The sequence below is a fragment of the Leuresthes tenuis genome, unplaced genomic scaffold (genome assembly GCF_036924035.1).
Source record: "Leuresthes tenuis unplaced genomic scaffold, fLeuTen1.0.hap1 SCAF_17, whole genome shotgun sequence".
NCBI lineage: Eukaryota > Metazoa > Chordata > Actinopteri > Atheriniformes > Atherinopsidae > Leuresthes > Leuresthes tenuis.
This window is the reverse complement of record NW_027325371.1, coordinates 4,993,341-5,012,074: the sequence shown is the minus strand read 5'-3', so window position 1 is coordinate 5,012,074 and position 18,734 is coordinate 4,993,341. Positions and strand designations below refer to the sequence as shown.

General features: G+C 40.4%; 1 protein-coding gene across 1 annotated transcript; it reads left to right on the top strand.

Moving 5' to 3' along the window:
* Positions 1 to 237: 237 nt before the first annotated feature.
* kcnj19a (potassium inwardly rectifying channel subfamily J member 19a) lies at positions 238 to 17,279 on the top strand. The gene is made up of 3 exons (XM_072369285.1): positions 238 to 1,239; positions 12,166 to 12,382; positions 16,209 to 17,279. Exons 1-3 carry the CDS (start codon positions 574 to 576, stop codon positions 16,871 to 16,873), a joined length of 1,548 nt encoding a protein of 515 aa, XP_072225386.1. The 5' UTR covers positions 238 to 573; the 3' UTR covers positions 16,874 to 17,279.
* Positions 17,280 to 18,734: the final 1,455 nt, after the last annotated feature.

The following is an 18,734-nucleotide window of genomic DNA, read 5'->3' as shown; positions in this document are numbered from 1 at the left end:
TCACACAGAAAAACGGTGTAAATACAGACTTGGCTCTCAAGGATAATTGATGATAAATTAATCAACTCACTGATTAATACAGAATTAAACCCCACGCTGATCTAATTGACCGACTGGACTACACACAAATGGAGAAGCAACTGCCCACCTCGCTGCCTCCTCTTGTGTAACTCTCCTCCTCTCTCCCTGCCCCTTTCCCTCCCTCCCTCTCTCTCACACACTCACTCACTTCCCTCTTTATCTTCAACATCCCACCAGAAGCTGTGAATGGTAGACAGCTCCTTCGCGCCACGGAGAGGAGGCTGAGCAGAGCGCACGGCTACAGCCAGTCCTCTGATGTCTTGTGAAATAACTGGAGGAATAGTGAATATTGTTTTTAAAACAAAAGGTGATCAGCTGTGCATTAAAAGCACAGAAACGCGATTTTTTTCCTTTATTACAAAGAGGACAGCGCGCGCTGAAGTGACCATGGCGCGTTTTACGCACTGCAGATAACCAGTCTTTTTGAGGCTAAAACAAGCACAACATGGATTAAACTGCGAGCATTGCTTCGTTCACTCCAGCAGAGCTGAAATGGCGGCACTTCGTAGAAAATTTGGAGAAGACTACCAAGTGGTTAACACAAATCGGGCCAGTACTTTTTCTGCTCCAGTCAAGAAGAAACGCCAACGTTTTGTGGAGAAGAACGGTCGCTGTAACGTGCAGCACGGAAACCTCGGCGGGGAGACCAGCAGGTACCTCTCTGACCTGTTCACCACTTTGGTGGACCTGAAGTGGCGATGGAACCTACTCATCTTCATCCTGACTTACACCATCGCGTGGCTGGTCATGGCATCGATGTGGTGGATCATTGCCTACATCAGGGGGGACTTAAATCACGGCCACGACTCGTCCTACACTCCCTGCGTAGCAAATGTTTACAACTTCCCCTCTGCTTTCCTCTTCTTCATTGAGACGGAGGCCACGATCGGTTACGGCTACCGGTACATTACAGAGAAGTGTCCGGAGGGCATCATCCTCTTCTTGTTCCAGTCGCTGCTGGGCTCCATAGTGGATGCATTCCTCATCGGCTGCATGTTCATAAAAATGTCCCAGCCTAAGAAACGCGCAGAGACGCTCATGTTCAGCCAGGACGCGGTGATTTCTCAACGAGACGGCAAACTGTGCCTCATGTTCCGCGTGGGCAACCTGCGTAACAGCCATATGGTGTCCGCGCAGATCAGGTGCAAGGTCATAAAGGTAAGAAGCACGAGATGATAGCAACTGAATAAAACTAAGTGAAGCACGCGTAGGAGCAGAATTTGCGTAAAACCTAACCCTCTTTAACCAATAAAGTAATGCAATGGAATAATTACACTGAATACACATCTCAATTGAACAAAGTTCACTTCTTGTGACTTATAAGCTGTCTGCAGTTGCACGAGATCTCCATCACCATTTTTCTCTGAAGTGTGACACACTGTCAGCTCATGCAAAATCACTGAAGCTTATGAGACACTAAAAAATAAGCTGTTTCTTTCTTTGCAGTATGGCTGCACTCTTGACTGACAGCTTGTATCTCTGAAGAGTCTTTATTCTCTTCACTTTCTCATCTGAGCACACGAGGAAAGGAAACAGCTCCAAATTGCACATCAAAGGTTAAAATTAGCATTTTTTTATCCTCAGCTTCATTGTAAGCAGGTCCTGCTACACATATACACCTTGTTTAACAAAGCAGTCTTAAGGTGTCATTACCATAATCCATAGCTTCAGGATGGTGGAGCTGAGTGGCAGCCAGACAGACACACCTCAAAGCACTTAGATAAGAGAGCAAAGGCTATGCTAGTCTTTGTTGGGAGCGCTGCAGCGTGGATGATCGACTGTTTCCAGCATTGGCTCCTCCTCAGCTAGTGACAGAAAGGGTTGTATCAGAAAGAAGATGTGACAGAGAAATGCAGCACTTTGGGAAGAAAGTTGAATTCAGTGGTCAGCGGGTAAAACAGCACTGCTGGTAGAGAATGTGGGAACTTCAAAGCCGTTTATGGTCATCAATGTAAAAAGTATTATTTTCTTTAAATTTCAATTCAGTTCAATTCACTGTATTAACATAGTGCCAAATCAAAACAAATGTCATCTCAAGGCACTTCAGTGATACAGTCTGAGATATGAAACATGGATCCAAAAGAACCACAATATAAGGTGATACAGGTGGGAGTTTGTGTCTTCATTACTAATAAAGAGTTCAGCAGAGTTTTGGAGTGAGCTCAGCTAATGAACCTCACACTCTGAAAACAAGCAGCAATGCACACAAATGACCACAAACAGAAGCAAGCTCCACTGACTCCTCTTTTAATTACCATAATAGAGCTCCTTTCAGCCACATCCATGTTCAGTGAGCAAAATGGACTATAAAGAAGACAAACAGCATTAGTGAGGTGCTTGGAGCTTGTTTATGTCCGTGTTCTCCTCCGCGCCGCCACATCGAGCACAGTGTTGGTCGGCTTAATGATGCATGCAGGCAGAGAGGGAGGCGGGGAGGATTGAACTATGGAGGAGGTGAACAGTCCCATAGCCACAAAGTATAATCACACAACTACACGGACATTTCCCTTGACTCTCATGTAAGAAAGTCAATATAAAACACTCCAGCTGTTTATGGTTATGTGAATTTTTAAAGCCAAATGGCATCTGTAGATCAGGAGCAAGCTGATCTGTGTTCAAACTGTGAGGCTATTTTTTAAAGCAAGGGCAACCAGTGCTTGAATAATGTGGATTTGCACGGGAGAAAAGATTAACTATCTACATTTTTATACTCAAGAGCCAACATTATTTTACCTTTTGTTCTGGACTAAAAGACTTCAAAACCTTTCTGCCAACTCCACAACATTTTTATACTCTTCCTCTGTGTGGAAGACAATAAATACAGCATCCACTGTGTGCTCCTTAGTACATTTTTTTGTATTTTTGCTCCAGGGCTTTGTGGTCTAACCTTGTTCTTTCGCTTCAAAGATTCTTCTACCAACACAGCAGCTCTGCCAGAGTACAAACCGCAAAAGTATATGTAATAAAAACAAAAAAAGAGAAGAATAAAATCAGGTGAGTCACAGTGGGAATAAAGGCACTGTTAAGGAGGTAATAATCTTTAATTAAACATCACATTTAAATGATATTATAAGCTTAATTCCTGCAGTGCAGTCCCTGTGTAGAGATGTTGGTGGTGCTGTTGAACTGCAGCCCTCATTCAGTCATGCTATATTATAGAATGTTCTGAGTTTACAGGCAGATAAATTATATAGAAACACTCTGCAAGTTTAAGAAACTGGCTGTGTCTATAACAAAGTGAATATGTATCGCTTACATTCTTTTCCATGAATCCAAAAAAAAAAAACTGATCTGAGACCTTAGCTCTATGTGTATGATTTGAACTCCAAGCTGACTGCAGTTAAATTGTCTACCCGAGTACGATGTCTGATAAAATAAGTGTAACCATAACCGTTGCTCCAGTTCTTCTTTAACTGTGCAGATACGAGTTAAATTGCAGAAATGAACCTCAACCTCTCTCACTCAGGTCATCGGTTGTCTGACATGTTGAGCAACTCACTTGCACACTCAGCTCTGACTCGGCAGGTATTTGCTGCCGTTGGTCCATTCTCAAAATAAACTGCATCTACACATTTTTTTTTTGTTTCAGCTCATTAAAGTTGTTATTAAAATGATTCAGGACAACACTGACCACAATGACCAGCTTTTCCTCCACCCTGAATGACATATTAACTGCAGTTAGTTCACAGTGGAAAATACCAGTGTTGCTCCGTCTCTTGTTACAGTCAAAACAGCATCAAACATAATTTGCTCAATACTGAACGAACTTCTCATTGTATACAGAAAACTATTCGGTTGTCCAACTGGAAAACCAAACAAACAAAAAGCACAGTTGGCTGCAGTTCCTGCGATGTGAAGAGGACCTGCCTCCGTAGTCATAAGAACTGAAATATGTTAGGTTTAGACTAATAAATCATTTGTAAATCATATTCAGATCGTTACTATAATCACAGAAAGATAAAAGAGATCACTGCCAGTAGGTTACATGTGCACTCAGAGTCTGAGCTGTGTACTCGCATGCTGGTTTGACTGGACTGGTTTTCATTCCAGGTTTGAATTAATGTGCACACGATTTCACACCATGTGAACACATCAACACAACGTCTCGAGGAAACAAACTAGTATTCGAAGAAGGAGCATTTGGGTCATTAAAACAAGCTATAAAATCATTTACTGTCACAAGAGACGCAGGCAGCACTGTAAGGGTCCTCAGTGAGAACAACTAAGATGCAAGAAAAAGACTCAACTCGAACTCCAAGGAAGTTAAGAGAAGCCTCCACTTTTTGCAGCAAGAAAGGGTTAATATATGTAACCACCTTCTTGTTTTATACAGACTCATGCTGGAGGGAGAGAGGACAAACAGTGCCCTTTATGTTGCGACAAGCCTGTCATTACTCTGTATGTCAACTAAAATAACCACCATACCTCACTTGTAATGTGTGGATAATGTAGACAGAAGTGCTCTGCTTTGTAGGATAAAAACACCAGTCTTTCACCACTCTGATAGCAATTCACAGACCCATTGACCTTTGGTTTGAAGTGGGCCTGTGGCCATCTGCCCACGTCTGTGTGCAGAGTTCTGGTTTTCCCTTTCCCTTCACTGATGTCCAGGAAACCAGAGAGGGCTTTTTGGCTGGGTTTTATCTCAAACTGTGCAGATACTTCGCAGAGCCAGGTGGAAATCTGCTGCTCAGCTGGTCAGCATTGGAGGGTTGACGGAGGTGACATTTTGCACATAGAGTCATTTGCAAGACTAACAACATAATATCCATCATCCTGGTAAAAATATCCAATATCTGCTGTCTCTTTTTGAGGGTTTGAGGTGGTTCTTTTTTACACATGGCCATAAACTGAATTTCTGTGGGTATTTGACACATAAAAGAAGAAATACAAACTTGAGTTCTACAAGTGATGTGAAAACAACAATCACATGATTAAATGACTTTACAAATAATATGGTTTTGGAACACCAGAGACTTTCTGTGCTGTAATGGATGATTGCCGGGTGACAGGAGGCAGAAAGAATGGCGACACAGACCAGTGGAAGCTGACATGCAGCTTTGCTGGGTATCCATGATGGCCTCGGAGGGCATCCTGGTGGAACATCCTAGCAGAAATGATGAATTTGGTTTTACACTGGAGATGGAAACAGGGTAGAATTGATAGAGAGGGCTCATAGGGCTTCAGAAACCGTACAAAAAATTTTTTTCTCAATATTTTCAATGTATCATCATCATGTGAGGTTGCAATGATGACTACACAGTCACTAAAACTAGAATTGATTAACTTCAATTCTATGATCAGGTTGAGGAGCGCTGAAGAGAGAGTCTTTGATGCCCTGCTGTCATTGATTAGTGATCCTCGGAGCAAGAAATCCTTCAAAGTCTCGGCTGCTCATGTTCCGCTCCTGTTTGTAGTCTGAACTTAAATAATTCTGCAAAGGTTGTTTTGTTGCAGTGTACACGCTTAGAAATACACAAGCACATATACCTCGGTAAGAGTTCTTTCAGACTCATCCTAACGCTGTTCTTTTGTATTGGAAATACAAGTTTTACCTTCTGATGGAGAAAGGATTAGAATGTTGTATTTTCAACAAAGTGTTTTGAAAGTACAAGGAGAGTGTGCGGGAGTTCAATTTTCTCCTGCCTTTAGATATTTCCTCCTACGTACCTGCTCAAAAACCCAGCAGGCTTGCATGATCCTTTACGGTCAAGATTTAAACTCACAAATACTAAAACTCAACTTGATTGTTCCTGAGTAAAGCCTAGCTACAGTATTTTATTTTAACCACAGGCCAAAAACAACGTGGAACAATATCTGTCCTCCTCTGCCACGCAGAATAAAGATTCATTCCAAGAAAGAAGATGGAAATAAACACATACGAGCACACAAAGCAATTTACTGGCAGTGTTTGTTGTTTTCTAATTTTTAATTCTGGAGCTTGGCAAGGCTCTACTGTTACTATCAGTACGTTATTACACACCGTTGCATCTGAAAAGGTGACTAATAAATAATCTTGAGGCGTTGAGAAATGGGGCCCGACATTGCCTGGTGCAGCACTTCCTTAGTGAAGAAGTGCGCCTTGTATGGTGAGAAGTAACTGTGTGAAAGCGTTCGATTTAGTTGCAACATAAAGCTCTATGAAAAAGTAACTGTTGTAACTTTAACAGAAAAAAAAAGTTACCCAAAATCTTTTCTGCTTTGTGAGTTGAAGTGAAGTGAACAATAATTAGTCAAACAAAACAGAGATGAGCCATGTTTTTCTTGGGGCTCAAGACTCAATTATGTGTGTGAACAGATGTCCCATTAATGTCTTTTCCCTCGTGTTCCTGTCAGTTCTACAGCCAGGGCTAAATTAAACCTGAAACACATCTTTTATTGTGGCCTTCTGTTCGGTCTCGGTGGAGATTTTCACACCAAAAAAAATAGACAGAAAGAAAATACAAATCTTTTCTGACATATTCTCCCTGGAGTGGATAAAGCTGAAAAACGGCAGCCTGTCCAATTGCTGGCAGCTCAGCTCAACTTTGTTTCATCTCCGTCTCTTGTTGTCATTGCACAGCACAAGTGTTGTCAACTCTGTTTAATTAGGACATAAACTGGAGAACTACAGCAGAATTATAGTGATTATAGTCTGACTACTTAACAGGTTGCTAACATGAGCTACAATTAAATCTGTTTTCCATGTCCAAAAGAAAAAGAAAAAGATTTAAGTGTTGGCTACAATCACCAGTTTTGTTTTTAATGTGCTCTCAGTTGAAGGAGAAGAGATGCAGCCATTCTTGCGTTTTTACAACTCGTTGTGGACCAAAACTTTACTAAAATGATGCAGCAGAACAAATGTCATTTATATGGCAAACAACATTTTTAGGTTGTTCTCTTTCCCAGGGTGTCAGATAACTGTTTAATAAACTCAGGTAATATACCTGAAGGTGGCTTTTGGTTATGGTGAAGAGATGCACAAGCTGTGGCTACATTTGTCCATGAGAGCAAAAGTTCTTGCAACATGGCTGAACTTGGCTGATTTTGTTTGGGGATAATTGTTGTAGGCCTGTGGAAAATGTTGTTTTTTTCCTCTTAGTTTCGCCCTGAAAGCTGTGGCTCCCGCGTGAGAATCTTCTTTTCTCTGCTTACGTTTTCTTTCCCTTTGGTTAGGTTTAGGCTCAAGGCTTCCACCCTACCTTCTGGCCTACATCACTCAGAAATATTCAGTAGGTTGTGGACAGGTTTGCCAGTCTATCACAGGGCCAATACAGAGACCAATGAGACAAACAACCACAAATGCTTACATTCAGCCCTGCTGTCAGTTTAGATTCAACAGTTAACCCAACATGCATGTTTCTGGGCAGTGGGAGGAAGCCGGAGTACAGGAAGAGAAACTCAGGTTCAAAGAAGAGACGCAAACGTCACACAGAAAGGCCATGCAGCCCGCCCTCATTCCCCAGATCCTTTTCACCATCCCTAAAGCCCACACTATAATGGGAAATTTAGCATTTTAATATGCTGCTCCAATTGCTTGGAATCAGCAGCAGAGCCAGCTGAATCTGAGGGAGCCGGTTTATCTACACAAATTCAAAAAAGCTGTTGGCAGTTTGCAGGAAAAACAGAGTGAAAATGTTTTGGCTGACTATGATTGCCCCGGTTTGACCTGCAAGACTGATGATGACTTCCTCTGATGGTTTTATGTCCTTTTATTTTGATAAAAACATGTTTGTTGTTGTTTCTGGTTTATCAATTCAATACAAACACACTATATATATATTATATTATCGGGGAGTAAATCAAGCATCCACTGTAAAAAGTGCTGATCAAGCTGCTTTCTGTCTTGACCAGGACATTTGACATGAGCACAATTTCACCACATTACATGGTTTAGGCACTTAATATGTGAAAACTACCACCAAAAGTAACCCAACCTAACAAATGCCAGTACAATGTTTCAACACTGGTAACGTTGGGATATCCAAACTATATCTTTTCCTAAAATTAACCAAATAATTTTTTGCCTGATCAAACACAGACTGAATCTATAGCCTAAGAAAAACTTGAAAATAAGGAAACATAATGACGTTTCCATCCGGGAAGTGAGATGGAGTTTTGTGGGTCTTCAAACTACATCCATCAAGTGAAGGAATTCATGCCCCCACCAAAACAAAGCGGCTAACTGACTTTCCGGTGTTACAGTTATTGCGGTGCTGGTACATAACTTCCACACGTAACGCGGTGTTAAAGAAGCAGTGCTTATTTCATGTTCTTCTGTGAGATCAGTTGTTTGGTCCAGTTAATTCACCCATTCAGTGCTCTCTATCGTGAAAGCATGTGGTGAAATGCGAAGACTGGTTCATTCTTATTAAATGTACTGCTCACGCTGAGGGTGTCTGGCAGGTGAAAGACCTGGCTCGTTAGTCGATTTGACAGCCTACAAACTCCTCCACCCTTTTCTCTTCAGAGGATACCGATTGATGGTGACCTGGCAGACCACGGAGAGGAGTTAAATACGAAGATCAGAACACTTAAGGTGTAATCAATTCTATCTATCACCTGTCTTAAACCATGAGCACTATTCAAACCATTGAAAAAAAAACAGGTTACCTTACTTATGCTAACAGCAGAGTTGAGACTTACCAGGCTAGCATGCAATTAGACACAATAGGTACAGTTTTTTACACAGAAACGCATTGATCTACATCTGCTGCTTCCTCACCATTTCCTCCCAAAATGTAGAAAATGAATAAGAAAAACCCCTGTCTGCAGGTGTCAGAGTTCCTAGAGAAAAATCTGTTGCGAGGACAACATGTCAGATTACCAAAGCACAAAAAAAACAGCAGATGAGCTCAACTATCTGTGAATCTTTGTGCCCAGAGGAGTGCAGCAGCGTGCCAACGGGGCCTGTCTCGGGAGCTTTGCCTGTCAGTATTTGCATACAGTCATCCATCTTCTTAATCAAGAGAGACAAATACATGAAGTGAAATGTACAATTTCCTTAAGCTAGCACGTGATAACCCTCACGGAGGAATGATGCTAAACAGGATTGAGTGCCCAACATGTAAACAATTCCCAAGCTGAGATGACAGTCCCCTCCAACACAAATCCTGAGGAGCATCTCATTGATATGCACAGGAGCAAGAGAAAGCACTATTTTCTGGCAATACAAAGTCTGTTTACTCACACCTCATTCACAGTTTGCATCTCAGAGGGATAAACTATAGAATAATATCCCTGACAAGTCAGGATGAAACTGGGATTTGACTGGGAGCTGCAGTGCAGAAGAAGCTTTAGGGTTAGAATGAGGTAGAAGTGAAATGTACAATGTTCTTTATGAACTGTGATTGCATCGCTTTGAGTGAGTGTGTGTGTGTGTGTGTGTGTGGTCTATCCATTGTAGCAGAAACTAGCACACGTGGCTTTGAGCACGCTGGACAGTGTGTATGTCTCTCTGTGGACAGTTATGTCAACATAATAGCACATCAGTGGAAACTTTACAGGTGTGTGACAGAGATCTAGTTGCTGTTATCTTCTGGCAGCTTTGTGAGTTGGACTGTGAGCTATAACTGGTCAGCCAAACACGGGATGAGCAAACAACATGATATGAGCATATGTGCATATGTGCCATTAGGCCAACTGTGTGTTTTACCACATCTTGTCAAGGTTTAGTTCAGAAAAGCAGATATATATAATTGCGTAATTAGATAAGACTTAAGCTAACAAAGAAACAACAAAAGGCACCATATAATCTAGGAACAGATACATTTAGGTGTCCAACTAATATACAATACATTTCCATACAAAAGAAAGAAAAAACAAATCATTAAAAAAATACAGAAAATTTATATAGGATTGAATACAGACCAAAGACTGAAGGAAACAAGGAGACACTGGTACAAATGAAGGTAGTCTGTGGTCAGATTTAATCAAAATAATACAGTCATACAAGAGAGATCCCATCACCAAACTTTGCACATGTCTAATAGAGATTAAGGCTGTCAAGATATCAGATTGTCACGACATGTTTATCCTCACTAAAAGCATTCAAGAAATCACAATAACGATATCAATAATAATAATAAAAAAAATTAGAACATTGTTTGGAGGCTAATTCAGTTTTTTAAAAAGTTCTTTACCTGCTTCTTTATTTGTGCCTCAACTACCAAAAGAATATTTTGATTTTCTCTGCTGAGATCAAATCGATATTATCAGTGTGTATTATCGACACAATATCGATGTATCGTTCTTATCACAATTTTCATAAAAAGTGGTTATAGTGCAACAGCTTTCGTTGAGATTGAAGACAGATGTAAGCATGATCGGGTATGCTAGCATGCTGATAATTCAATTCAGTTTTATTTATTTATTAGCACCAAATCACAACAAATGTCATCTCAAGGCACTTCAAAAATACAGTCCAATTCTATCCAACTCTAGACCAATTCACTGTGATGCAATCACAATCTAATCAACTGGAATAAAGTAGATCTAGATAAGTCCAATTCATACAATGCCAAATAAAAAAAAAAACAGATTGGATCGAAACATTGCTTTGATTTAGTCCTCCGTCCTGAGGGTGGATGAGGCGACGGGGGAAAGAAACGTCCAGCAGAACCAGAACCAGGAAGGGTGGCTATCTGCCTCGATCATTTGGGGGTGGAAGAGGACAGGAAAGGTGTGGGTGTGTGTGTAAGTGGATGGCTATTGCATTACATATTACAGGTGAATATTAAAGACAAAACAGACTACTTATTGAAGACATGAGGTGAAGTGTCAAGGTGAAGTGATTGATCAGACAGAATCAATCAGGAAACAAGAAGAAAATATATCCAGGACTCGTAAAATCATCTGGACAATTAAATGCTTCTGCACCAGTTAACACTTTGTGGGCAAATACCCGTGTAAACACAGCTGTCTCATGTGTCCGCCTACAAATTCTTAAAGAGATGCATGGAACACCGAGTTTTAGCCACAGCTTCCATCACCTTTTAAAGGCTTATTTAGATCAGTACATCTTTGCATTTTTAGACTGATGGAGAGGTGGATTGAAGCATTAAGTATTAAGTATTAAGATTGACAAACTCTATTAGGTTTCATGTCAAAATTTCTCCGCTTGTTTAATTTAAATAAATCTACAAGAATCTATTTATCTATTATATCACTTCATACATCTTCCCAGGTTCAGGAACACTCTTGTCTTTAAAGCTCAGAACAGTAACGTACTGATTATACATTGATCTCTCCATAACAGCAACAATAAAACAATGCAAGATGTGCTGTTTTCTGCCAATTATCTACAGTAGTTCAACTGTGAGACAGCAAACCATGAGAGGAAACACCATTTTTTATTTCCAAATTATCATATATTGAGCTTTTTTTGCTTTGAAAACATATAATTCTTTCAGTAGAGTGAAACAAAAGCAAATATACACATTTATGTGTTAATTTTCTCTGATTTTGGCTCTTGTATGTAAGATCATTCTCATTTGCATATTTATGGATACATTTCTTTTACCTTTCAGTAAAAGTTTTGACCTGCAGATAAAAGTACTGTTTAAAATGTTACAATTTAATGGTAGTTCCTCCTCCACTTGTATTCAACATGTCTATTCTATACCTATTATTGTATCATTGTGTATGAAATGTGCTTATTTTGTGTGATTATTTTTTTCTGCACACTTATGGAGTTTAAAAGGAAGAATTTAATTTTCAAAGTCTAATATATTCTAATATTTACATTCCTATTCTGTAAATGTATGCAAATCACTGCATGTTTTGATAAATAAAACCGGATTTGGATATGTTCCTGTGATGACTTCCTTTAAAGTGCATTTTTCATGTTGCTATTTTAAAACTCAACTTGTGTCATATTGCACTCATAATGACTTATTTTCAAATGATAGCGTGTTTCAATTTAAGATCTTAACACTTCTGTGGCTGTATTTAAGAACTGAACTGAACCAGATGAAAGCAGAAGAACCAACGATTACCTCATTTTGTGATAACGTGTCTAATATTCTCTTTAATGTTTCCTTCCTCTTTTCCTCGGCTCCTCCTTCTGTTTCTGTCTTTCACTTCTTTCTCGCTCTTTTCGTCCAGTCTCGTCAGACGCCCGAGGGTGAGTTCCTGCCTCTGGATCAGTGTGAGCTGGATGTTGGTTTTGGGACGGGTGCAGACCAGCTCTTCTTGGTGTCCCCTCTTACCATTTGCCATGAAATTAACCCCAAAAGCCCCTTTTTCGACTTGTCACAGCGCTCCCTCATGAACGAACAGTTTGAGATTGTTGTTATCCTCGAGGGCATCGTGGAGACCACTGGTAAGAAATCCTTTTCTATCACACCTTTGCATCTTTTCGTAAGTTTTCTCACTCCAAGTCAAAATGCAATCGTTGATGCACATAACATCGCTGTCTAACACTTATAACAGACTCTGTGAAATCTCATTTTCTCACCATCCCAGCTTTGCATATTTGAATGAAGAACAACACACGTGAATGATTCTCTTATTGAATTACGAGGACTATTTCATTCCTGCCAAATCAGTTTATGCCTACTCTATGCATAATAAAAGCCTGTAGACGTAGATGCATGTCACTGTGATGAATGAGCTGAGGTTTTAGTCGAAGTTCTGTTGCATTCTTTTCATGACAGCTTTGAGCAGAGGTTAATGCACAGCCTGATAACGACAGACAGCCCTGCTGGAGAACCCTCAGCAGCAACACTGCTCTGCCTGTTGCATGTTTAACGGAATGATTCTTCCCTGAAGTCAAATACAAACAAATCCATCTCCTTTCTTTGTTTTCAGCACTGCTTCTATCCATTTTGCATAACTCACACGTTGCCACTGTTTTAGGTGAAAGCAAAGAGCTTAATGGGCTCAGAGCAGGAGGGATGGATCAGCAGGGACGCAGAGAGGCAGGCAGCCCAGCCTGTGCTCTGCTTGTAATACTATTAATCTCGGTGCAACCAGAAGTTTAAGGAGCAGAGGAGGGAACATCCTGTCATGCTTACACTAAAATACTACACATTTACCCCAACTCCGAAACAGCCATCGTTACACATCCGGCTGCCACTGTCCCAGCTGTGCAGCTCATTCATTGTCTCCTCCACTAATCACAATCAGACTAAAAGGATTACCACACAGAGGTTCCAAAACTTGCCAACTTTAGCTCAAGTCCTAAAAACATTGTTGTTGTTGTGAACTAAACATAAATTAAACATTTTAGTTGATACAAAAAGTGACAACAAAATCCATTGCAGGATTATTTTTCTTATCGGTTTAGTCCTGACTTAACAAGACAAACTGAAATCAGAAACTCACTTGATTCCAGACTGATTCCTAACCAGATGCACAGTGTTTCAAGGATGAACCGTAAGACACTGTGTGAAACATACCCAGGGTACCTATTCCTAAAACTAACACAAACAGAGAGACATCAGCAAGAACACATACAGATGCACACATAATATAGGTGTAGTTAGAGATTATGAGAATAGCCCTTAACTTACTTTGGTAACTCCAGCTTTCGTCTTCAGCTCTGTCGGCGTGTCTGTAAAAATGAGCCAATTAATAAATCATTTCACTCGCATCTAATTTTTTAGTAAGGGGAGACATGTTTGGAAAAATACAGAAGAATTAGCACAGCAAAAAGCAGAAGAAGCTCTCTGCCAAAAAAAATGTAATCATTTAAATCTGACGCTTTTATTACCATTCAGTGTTCTCATAATGGCTGCTGTTCGTCTCTGATTTAATGCACTGACTAACTCTGACTCTGTCCTGTTCAGATAAACAGAAATCTCTGTCTATTTTAGGTAAAATCAAAGTGAAATTAGATTTACTAGTTAATTATTCTCTGTGATAAATACCATTTTTTTAAAAATCAGATGCTTGTCTTAAATCAAACCAACCTATCAAGTCATTACACTCCATTTAATTAATTAATTCTCTGGAGGGGATTGATTATGTAACAGCCAGGTGCTGCTAACCAAATGCACTTGATTAACTGAACATTTGCAAATTTGACCACAAGTGTGATTTTAAGGCCATTCTACAGTCAGAAATATTATTATATACAAGTGGAAAACATTCGAAACAGTCACCAATTTTCCCAGGAATGAACGTCCCGGAAAGTTGGATCAGTTCGGTCATCACAGCAGATGAGACCAAAGTGAAGGTAACTGGTCATAATGCACAGCAGCACGTTTGGAGAAAACCAAACACAGCATATCATCACAAACACCAACTGTCAAGCACGGTGGTGGACGGCTGATGGTCTGGGCTTACCTGTCCAGGGTGTACCCTGCCTCGAGCCCGATGACAGCTGGGATAGGCTCCAGCTCCCCCCTGCTAACCTGAGTTGGATAAGCAGGTCTGTTACAGTTTGTTGCCAACAGAGCATTCAAATTTGGGCCTCTCTCTGAGTGTTTCACTGCGGTTAGATTTAGATCCACAAATGAACACATCCACTTCTCTGCACAAACCCGTGGGAAGGTGCCACAGTGGCATGCCTTAATAATCTTTGTTTCTCTTATATACTACCACTTTATTCTTTTAGCATAGTCTGTTTATGACCAAATAAGCCATTGAAAAGGATTTACTGGTACTGAAGTAGTGATATCGGTATTGAAAACGGTATGAATGATCATATCCTTTCCTGAATATTAGCATCAAGTTCGAAGTTCATCATGACAGCCCTACTGACTGATGTCCACATCTAAAAGGTTGCAGCCCCAAAATGTTCTGAACACACAGAATTAAGTAGAAATCACTTAACAGACTTTACAACCACCACTCTCTTCTAATGGACTGTACTACATGATTAGAAGGGATTTTATGTGAGTTAATTGACACACCTCAAAAAGGTCCAGCTACATGATAATCCATTAATTCTCTAACCCATTAATATTGCTTTGTAGTCTGAAAAAGAAGGATGACAGGATGCTTGAGTAGAAAATGTCTTTTTAAACATCTTTGTATACCATTCAGAACAGACCACTTAGTCTTTAAAGTTGTAACATCATAGTCCCGACTCTAAATTAGTGTCACTACTATGCAGATGACAAAAGTCTCTCTATAAATGAGCCTTTTAGTTATTACAGTGGTCTGATTCAAGAAGGTGTTTACCTGAAAAGGCAGATTGTTATAATGAAGTCAGTAAACTGTGTCAGTGCAGACAACAGCAAGGGATTTTGTATCACATCCTGTCGCTGTCTGTCAGTAGTTTGTTTAGCTGAGGGCTTTTATTTTTCACAGGACGCAGTGAACATTAACCAGATGGTGGAATACCCATATGATGCCTGAAAGATAAAGCTAAACTGGCATGTCTGCCAGGCTCTAAACCTACAAGCCCCTACTTCACTTATTCCTGCATCAACAGTCAAATACAGACATTTTTCCTGGTAGGAGAAGAGGAGAGAGCTGGAAAATTATCCTGCACTCACGACTGTAATTAATGCCAAGCCTTTAGGCTAAAAATTACCTTTGAGTTGATGTTGGACCGTTGAAGGTTTTCACTAGATGAAGATGATTAGTGAGCTTTGACTAGCATTGGGCTATGACATAACACTGCACATATCCCTCGGAGGCATGCAATCAGACTTCTACTCTGCAGGAAACAGTGGCTTTTGCAGAGAAACTCGGGTTGTAGCAGAGTCACTGGTTCAAAAAAAATATGGACAAAGAGCTTATCGATCATGAAGGACATCGTATAAACTTACAGATTTCAAGAAAATTATTTTACAAGAGTGGATGTCAAGTGGAAAAATGTTCTCAAGATGCTTGCAACCCTTTAAATCATGTGATTTTGTTTTTCTGTTACAGTAGATTGGACATCCCGGAAGTAGGAAGCTGTGATAATAGGTCATAAAAGCTTTGTGATTTTGCCAATTAACCAGGAAATGCTTTTAAAAACATTTGCTGCTGTGTGAAAATTTCTTGTACATGACTAAACTGAACTAGATGATCACTCAGGGAGTAAGATGAAGCTCTCCTCGAAAGTAATAAAGGAGAGAGGAAGGAGATAATAGAAGGGAATGCTGCTTGCCCTCTCTCATTCCTTCTTATCAGCCAATAATTGTTTTCTTTGCAACCTATTTTGTGGCATTTACTAAGAAGATTTTTACTCACCTGTCATTCTCTTTTAGGCATGACATGCCAGGCACGGACGTCATACACTGAGGATGAGGTTTTATGGGGCCATCGTTTCCTGCCTGTGATGTCCCTGGAAGAAGGTTTTTTCAGGGTAGACTACTCTCAGTTTCACAGCACATTTGAAGTTCCAACACCACCATACAGCGTCAAAGAGCATGAAGAGAAGAATTCATTGCCCTCCCCTTTATCCACTCCCACCCCCGCACTAACTGAGAGCCACGGTGCTCGGCGTGACCGTGTGTTTTCTGTGGATTGCATCAACACTTCAGAGGAAAGGCGCCGTCAGGGAGGGATTGGAGGTCGACTGCCGAGCAAACTGCAGAGAATGAGTTCATCCGGAAAAGAGGACCTGCAGAGGAAGGTGCTTTTGCTCAGCTCTCAGCACTCGGAGAAGGCCTGCAGCACGGGGGACCTTCCTCTGAAGCTGCAGCGTCTCAGCTCCTCACCCAGTCCAGAGGCGCAGACTCGGCTGCAACTCAAGTCCCTTAAAGTGGGCTTTGAGCCTATGACCCAGTCCACTGGAGACCTGTACCAACACAGCCCGCCGGCCTCACTGATGCCCGCTCCAGTCCCAATGCACAGCCCTCTCCTCTCAGCTGGAGGCAGGCTGGAGGACAATCTACCACCAAAGCTACGGAAAATGAACGCAGACCGCTAAAACCAAGACACCTGGACCACAAAAACAAAAAACTACCACAGACACAGACGAGGAGCCACACATGGGCGCAGATTCAGAGATGTATTTTACCTGAGGAGGCTTTGACAGAAAAAAATATGGCTTACTGAGAAATTTATAGATTTTTTTTCTTTTCTTGACACGCAACCTTTACTGGAATTACTGTGATTTTATGTTTCATAGCAGATGCATTCATGCAGACTTTGTTACACACAATACAAAAAACACACACTTAATGCTTACTGCAAACTTGATCATTTCTGCAAGACTTGTGCATGTGTACACTAAATCCATTGTTTAACGAATGCACCTCCATACTTAATAGTTACTCTTAGTTTTGATCAAATATGAATTATATCAAGATTATATTAAATGAAGTTTGATCTTTCTCTTTCTTGCGTTTTGATCGTTGTCAACACTGCACAAAATTATAACACCTTTGCAGGATTATTAAAATTCTGTGTGAGGATAAGGGGCATAAAACACACAGAGGTACGTTGGTCGTCATGCTGACAAATGCATATGCATTTAAAGATTTTTGGGGGAATTTTTGCCTTTAATGGACAGGACAGCAGAGAGAGAGAGACTGAGGAATGACATGCCGGAAAGAACATAACATTAAAAAAATCTCGAAAAAGCTAATCTATACTGTACAAACAGCTGATTGAATGAAACCAACAAGCAGATGCTGAGGTCTGAATCTGACATTATTTAGCACAAAGATGACAGTCATGCGCAAATTAGAGTACAGAGTTGGGAAAATTGTCAATCGAGGAGCCACCACGATCTCCACTGCAAATAGACAGTTTGGTGGTAACGTGTGCAAATCCTAACACATGCACTTACTCTGCATATTAACATGCTTCTGGGAGACATTAAGACTCATTTTACAGATGTATATTTATCAAAGGAGTCATGAGTGCTGGAGCTATACATTTACAGCCTGGAGGATGTGTAATATCTCTACTGTGATGATGAGTTCACCGTCTGTATTTCTGGTATAACACATGCAAAAAGGTTTTAAGTTGTCAACGGAAACACTGCTGCACAAAGACTGTCCAAACACGCTGCTTCACTTATTTCTCCCATATAGCATTACGTGGGCTACATGTCAGAGACTTCAGCACTTTGTAATTATGAGAAACAAAAGCCAGTAACATCACACCTGACATCTCATCCCTGATTAAAGGTGTGGAACCCTGAAGTGTCCGTTAGTTTTTATGAATGGAAAAATGTGACTGATCATTTTGTAAAGAGGACGTCGGTAAAGTTTGAAGATGTTTCATGAGAATTCTGTGGCAGGGAGCAGGGCTTAGCTTGAGAAAAAAAGGTTGAGGAGGTTGAGGTGAATAATTTGTTCCTGCAAGTCAGTGCGAGTGTGCATGGCTGTTTGTCTTCTATGCTTCTGTGTTGGCTCCGTGATAGACTGGCAGTCTGTCCACGGCGCACCTCTTGTCCGAGTGCAGCTGGAAAGCTCCAACCCACGACCCTGAGCAGGATAAAGTGGGTACAAAAAAATGGATGGAGATACCCCACTGAAAGGTGACTGTGAATTAAAACTGACAAAATCTAAATGCAATACAAATATCACAATTACAAATTAAATGAATCAATAAATACATAAAAGCAATTTGCATATAGATAGAGCTTATTATCTAATAACTACACTGACATACATTTATTTCAGAAGTAATCTATTTCCTTGTTTAATCGTGCCTGGATCTCACAAATGTCTTGTCTTTTTTTTATTTCTACACTTATTTATCTATTCTTTAACATATTGAGCTATTTTCTTATTTAATTCATTTGTTTAAAAAAAATCATTTAAATCCTTTCCATAACA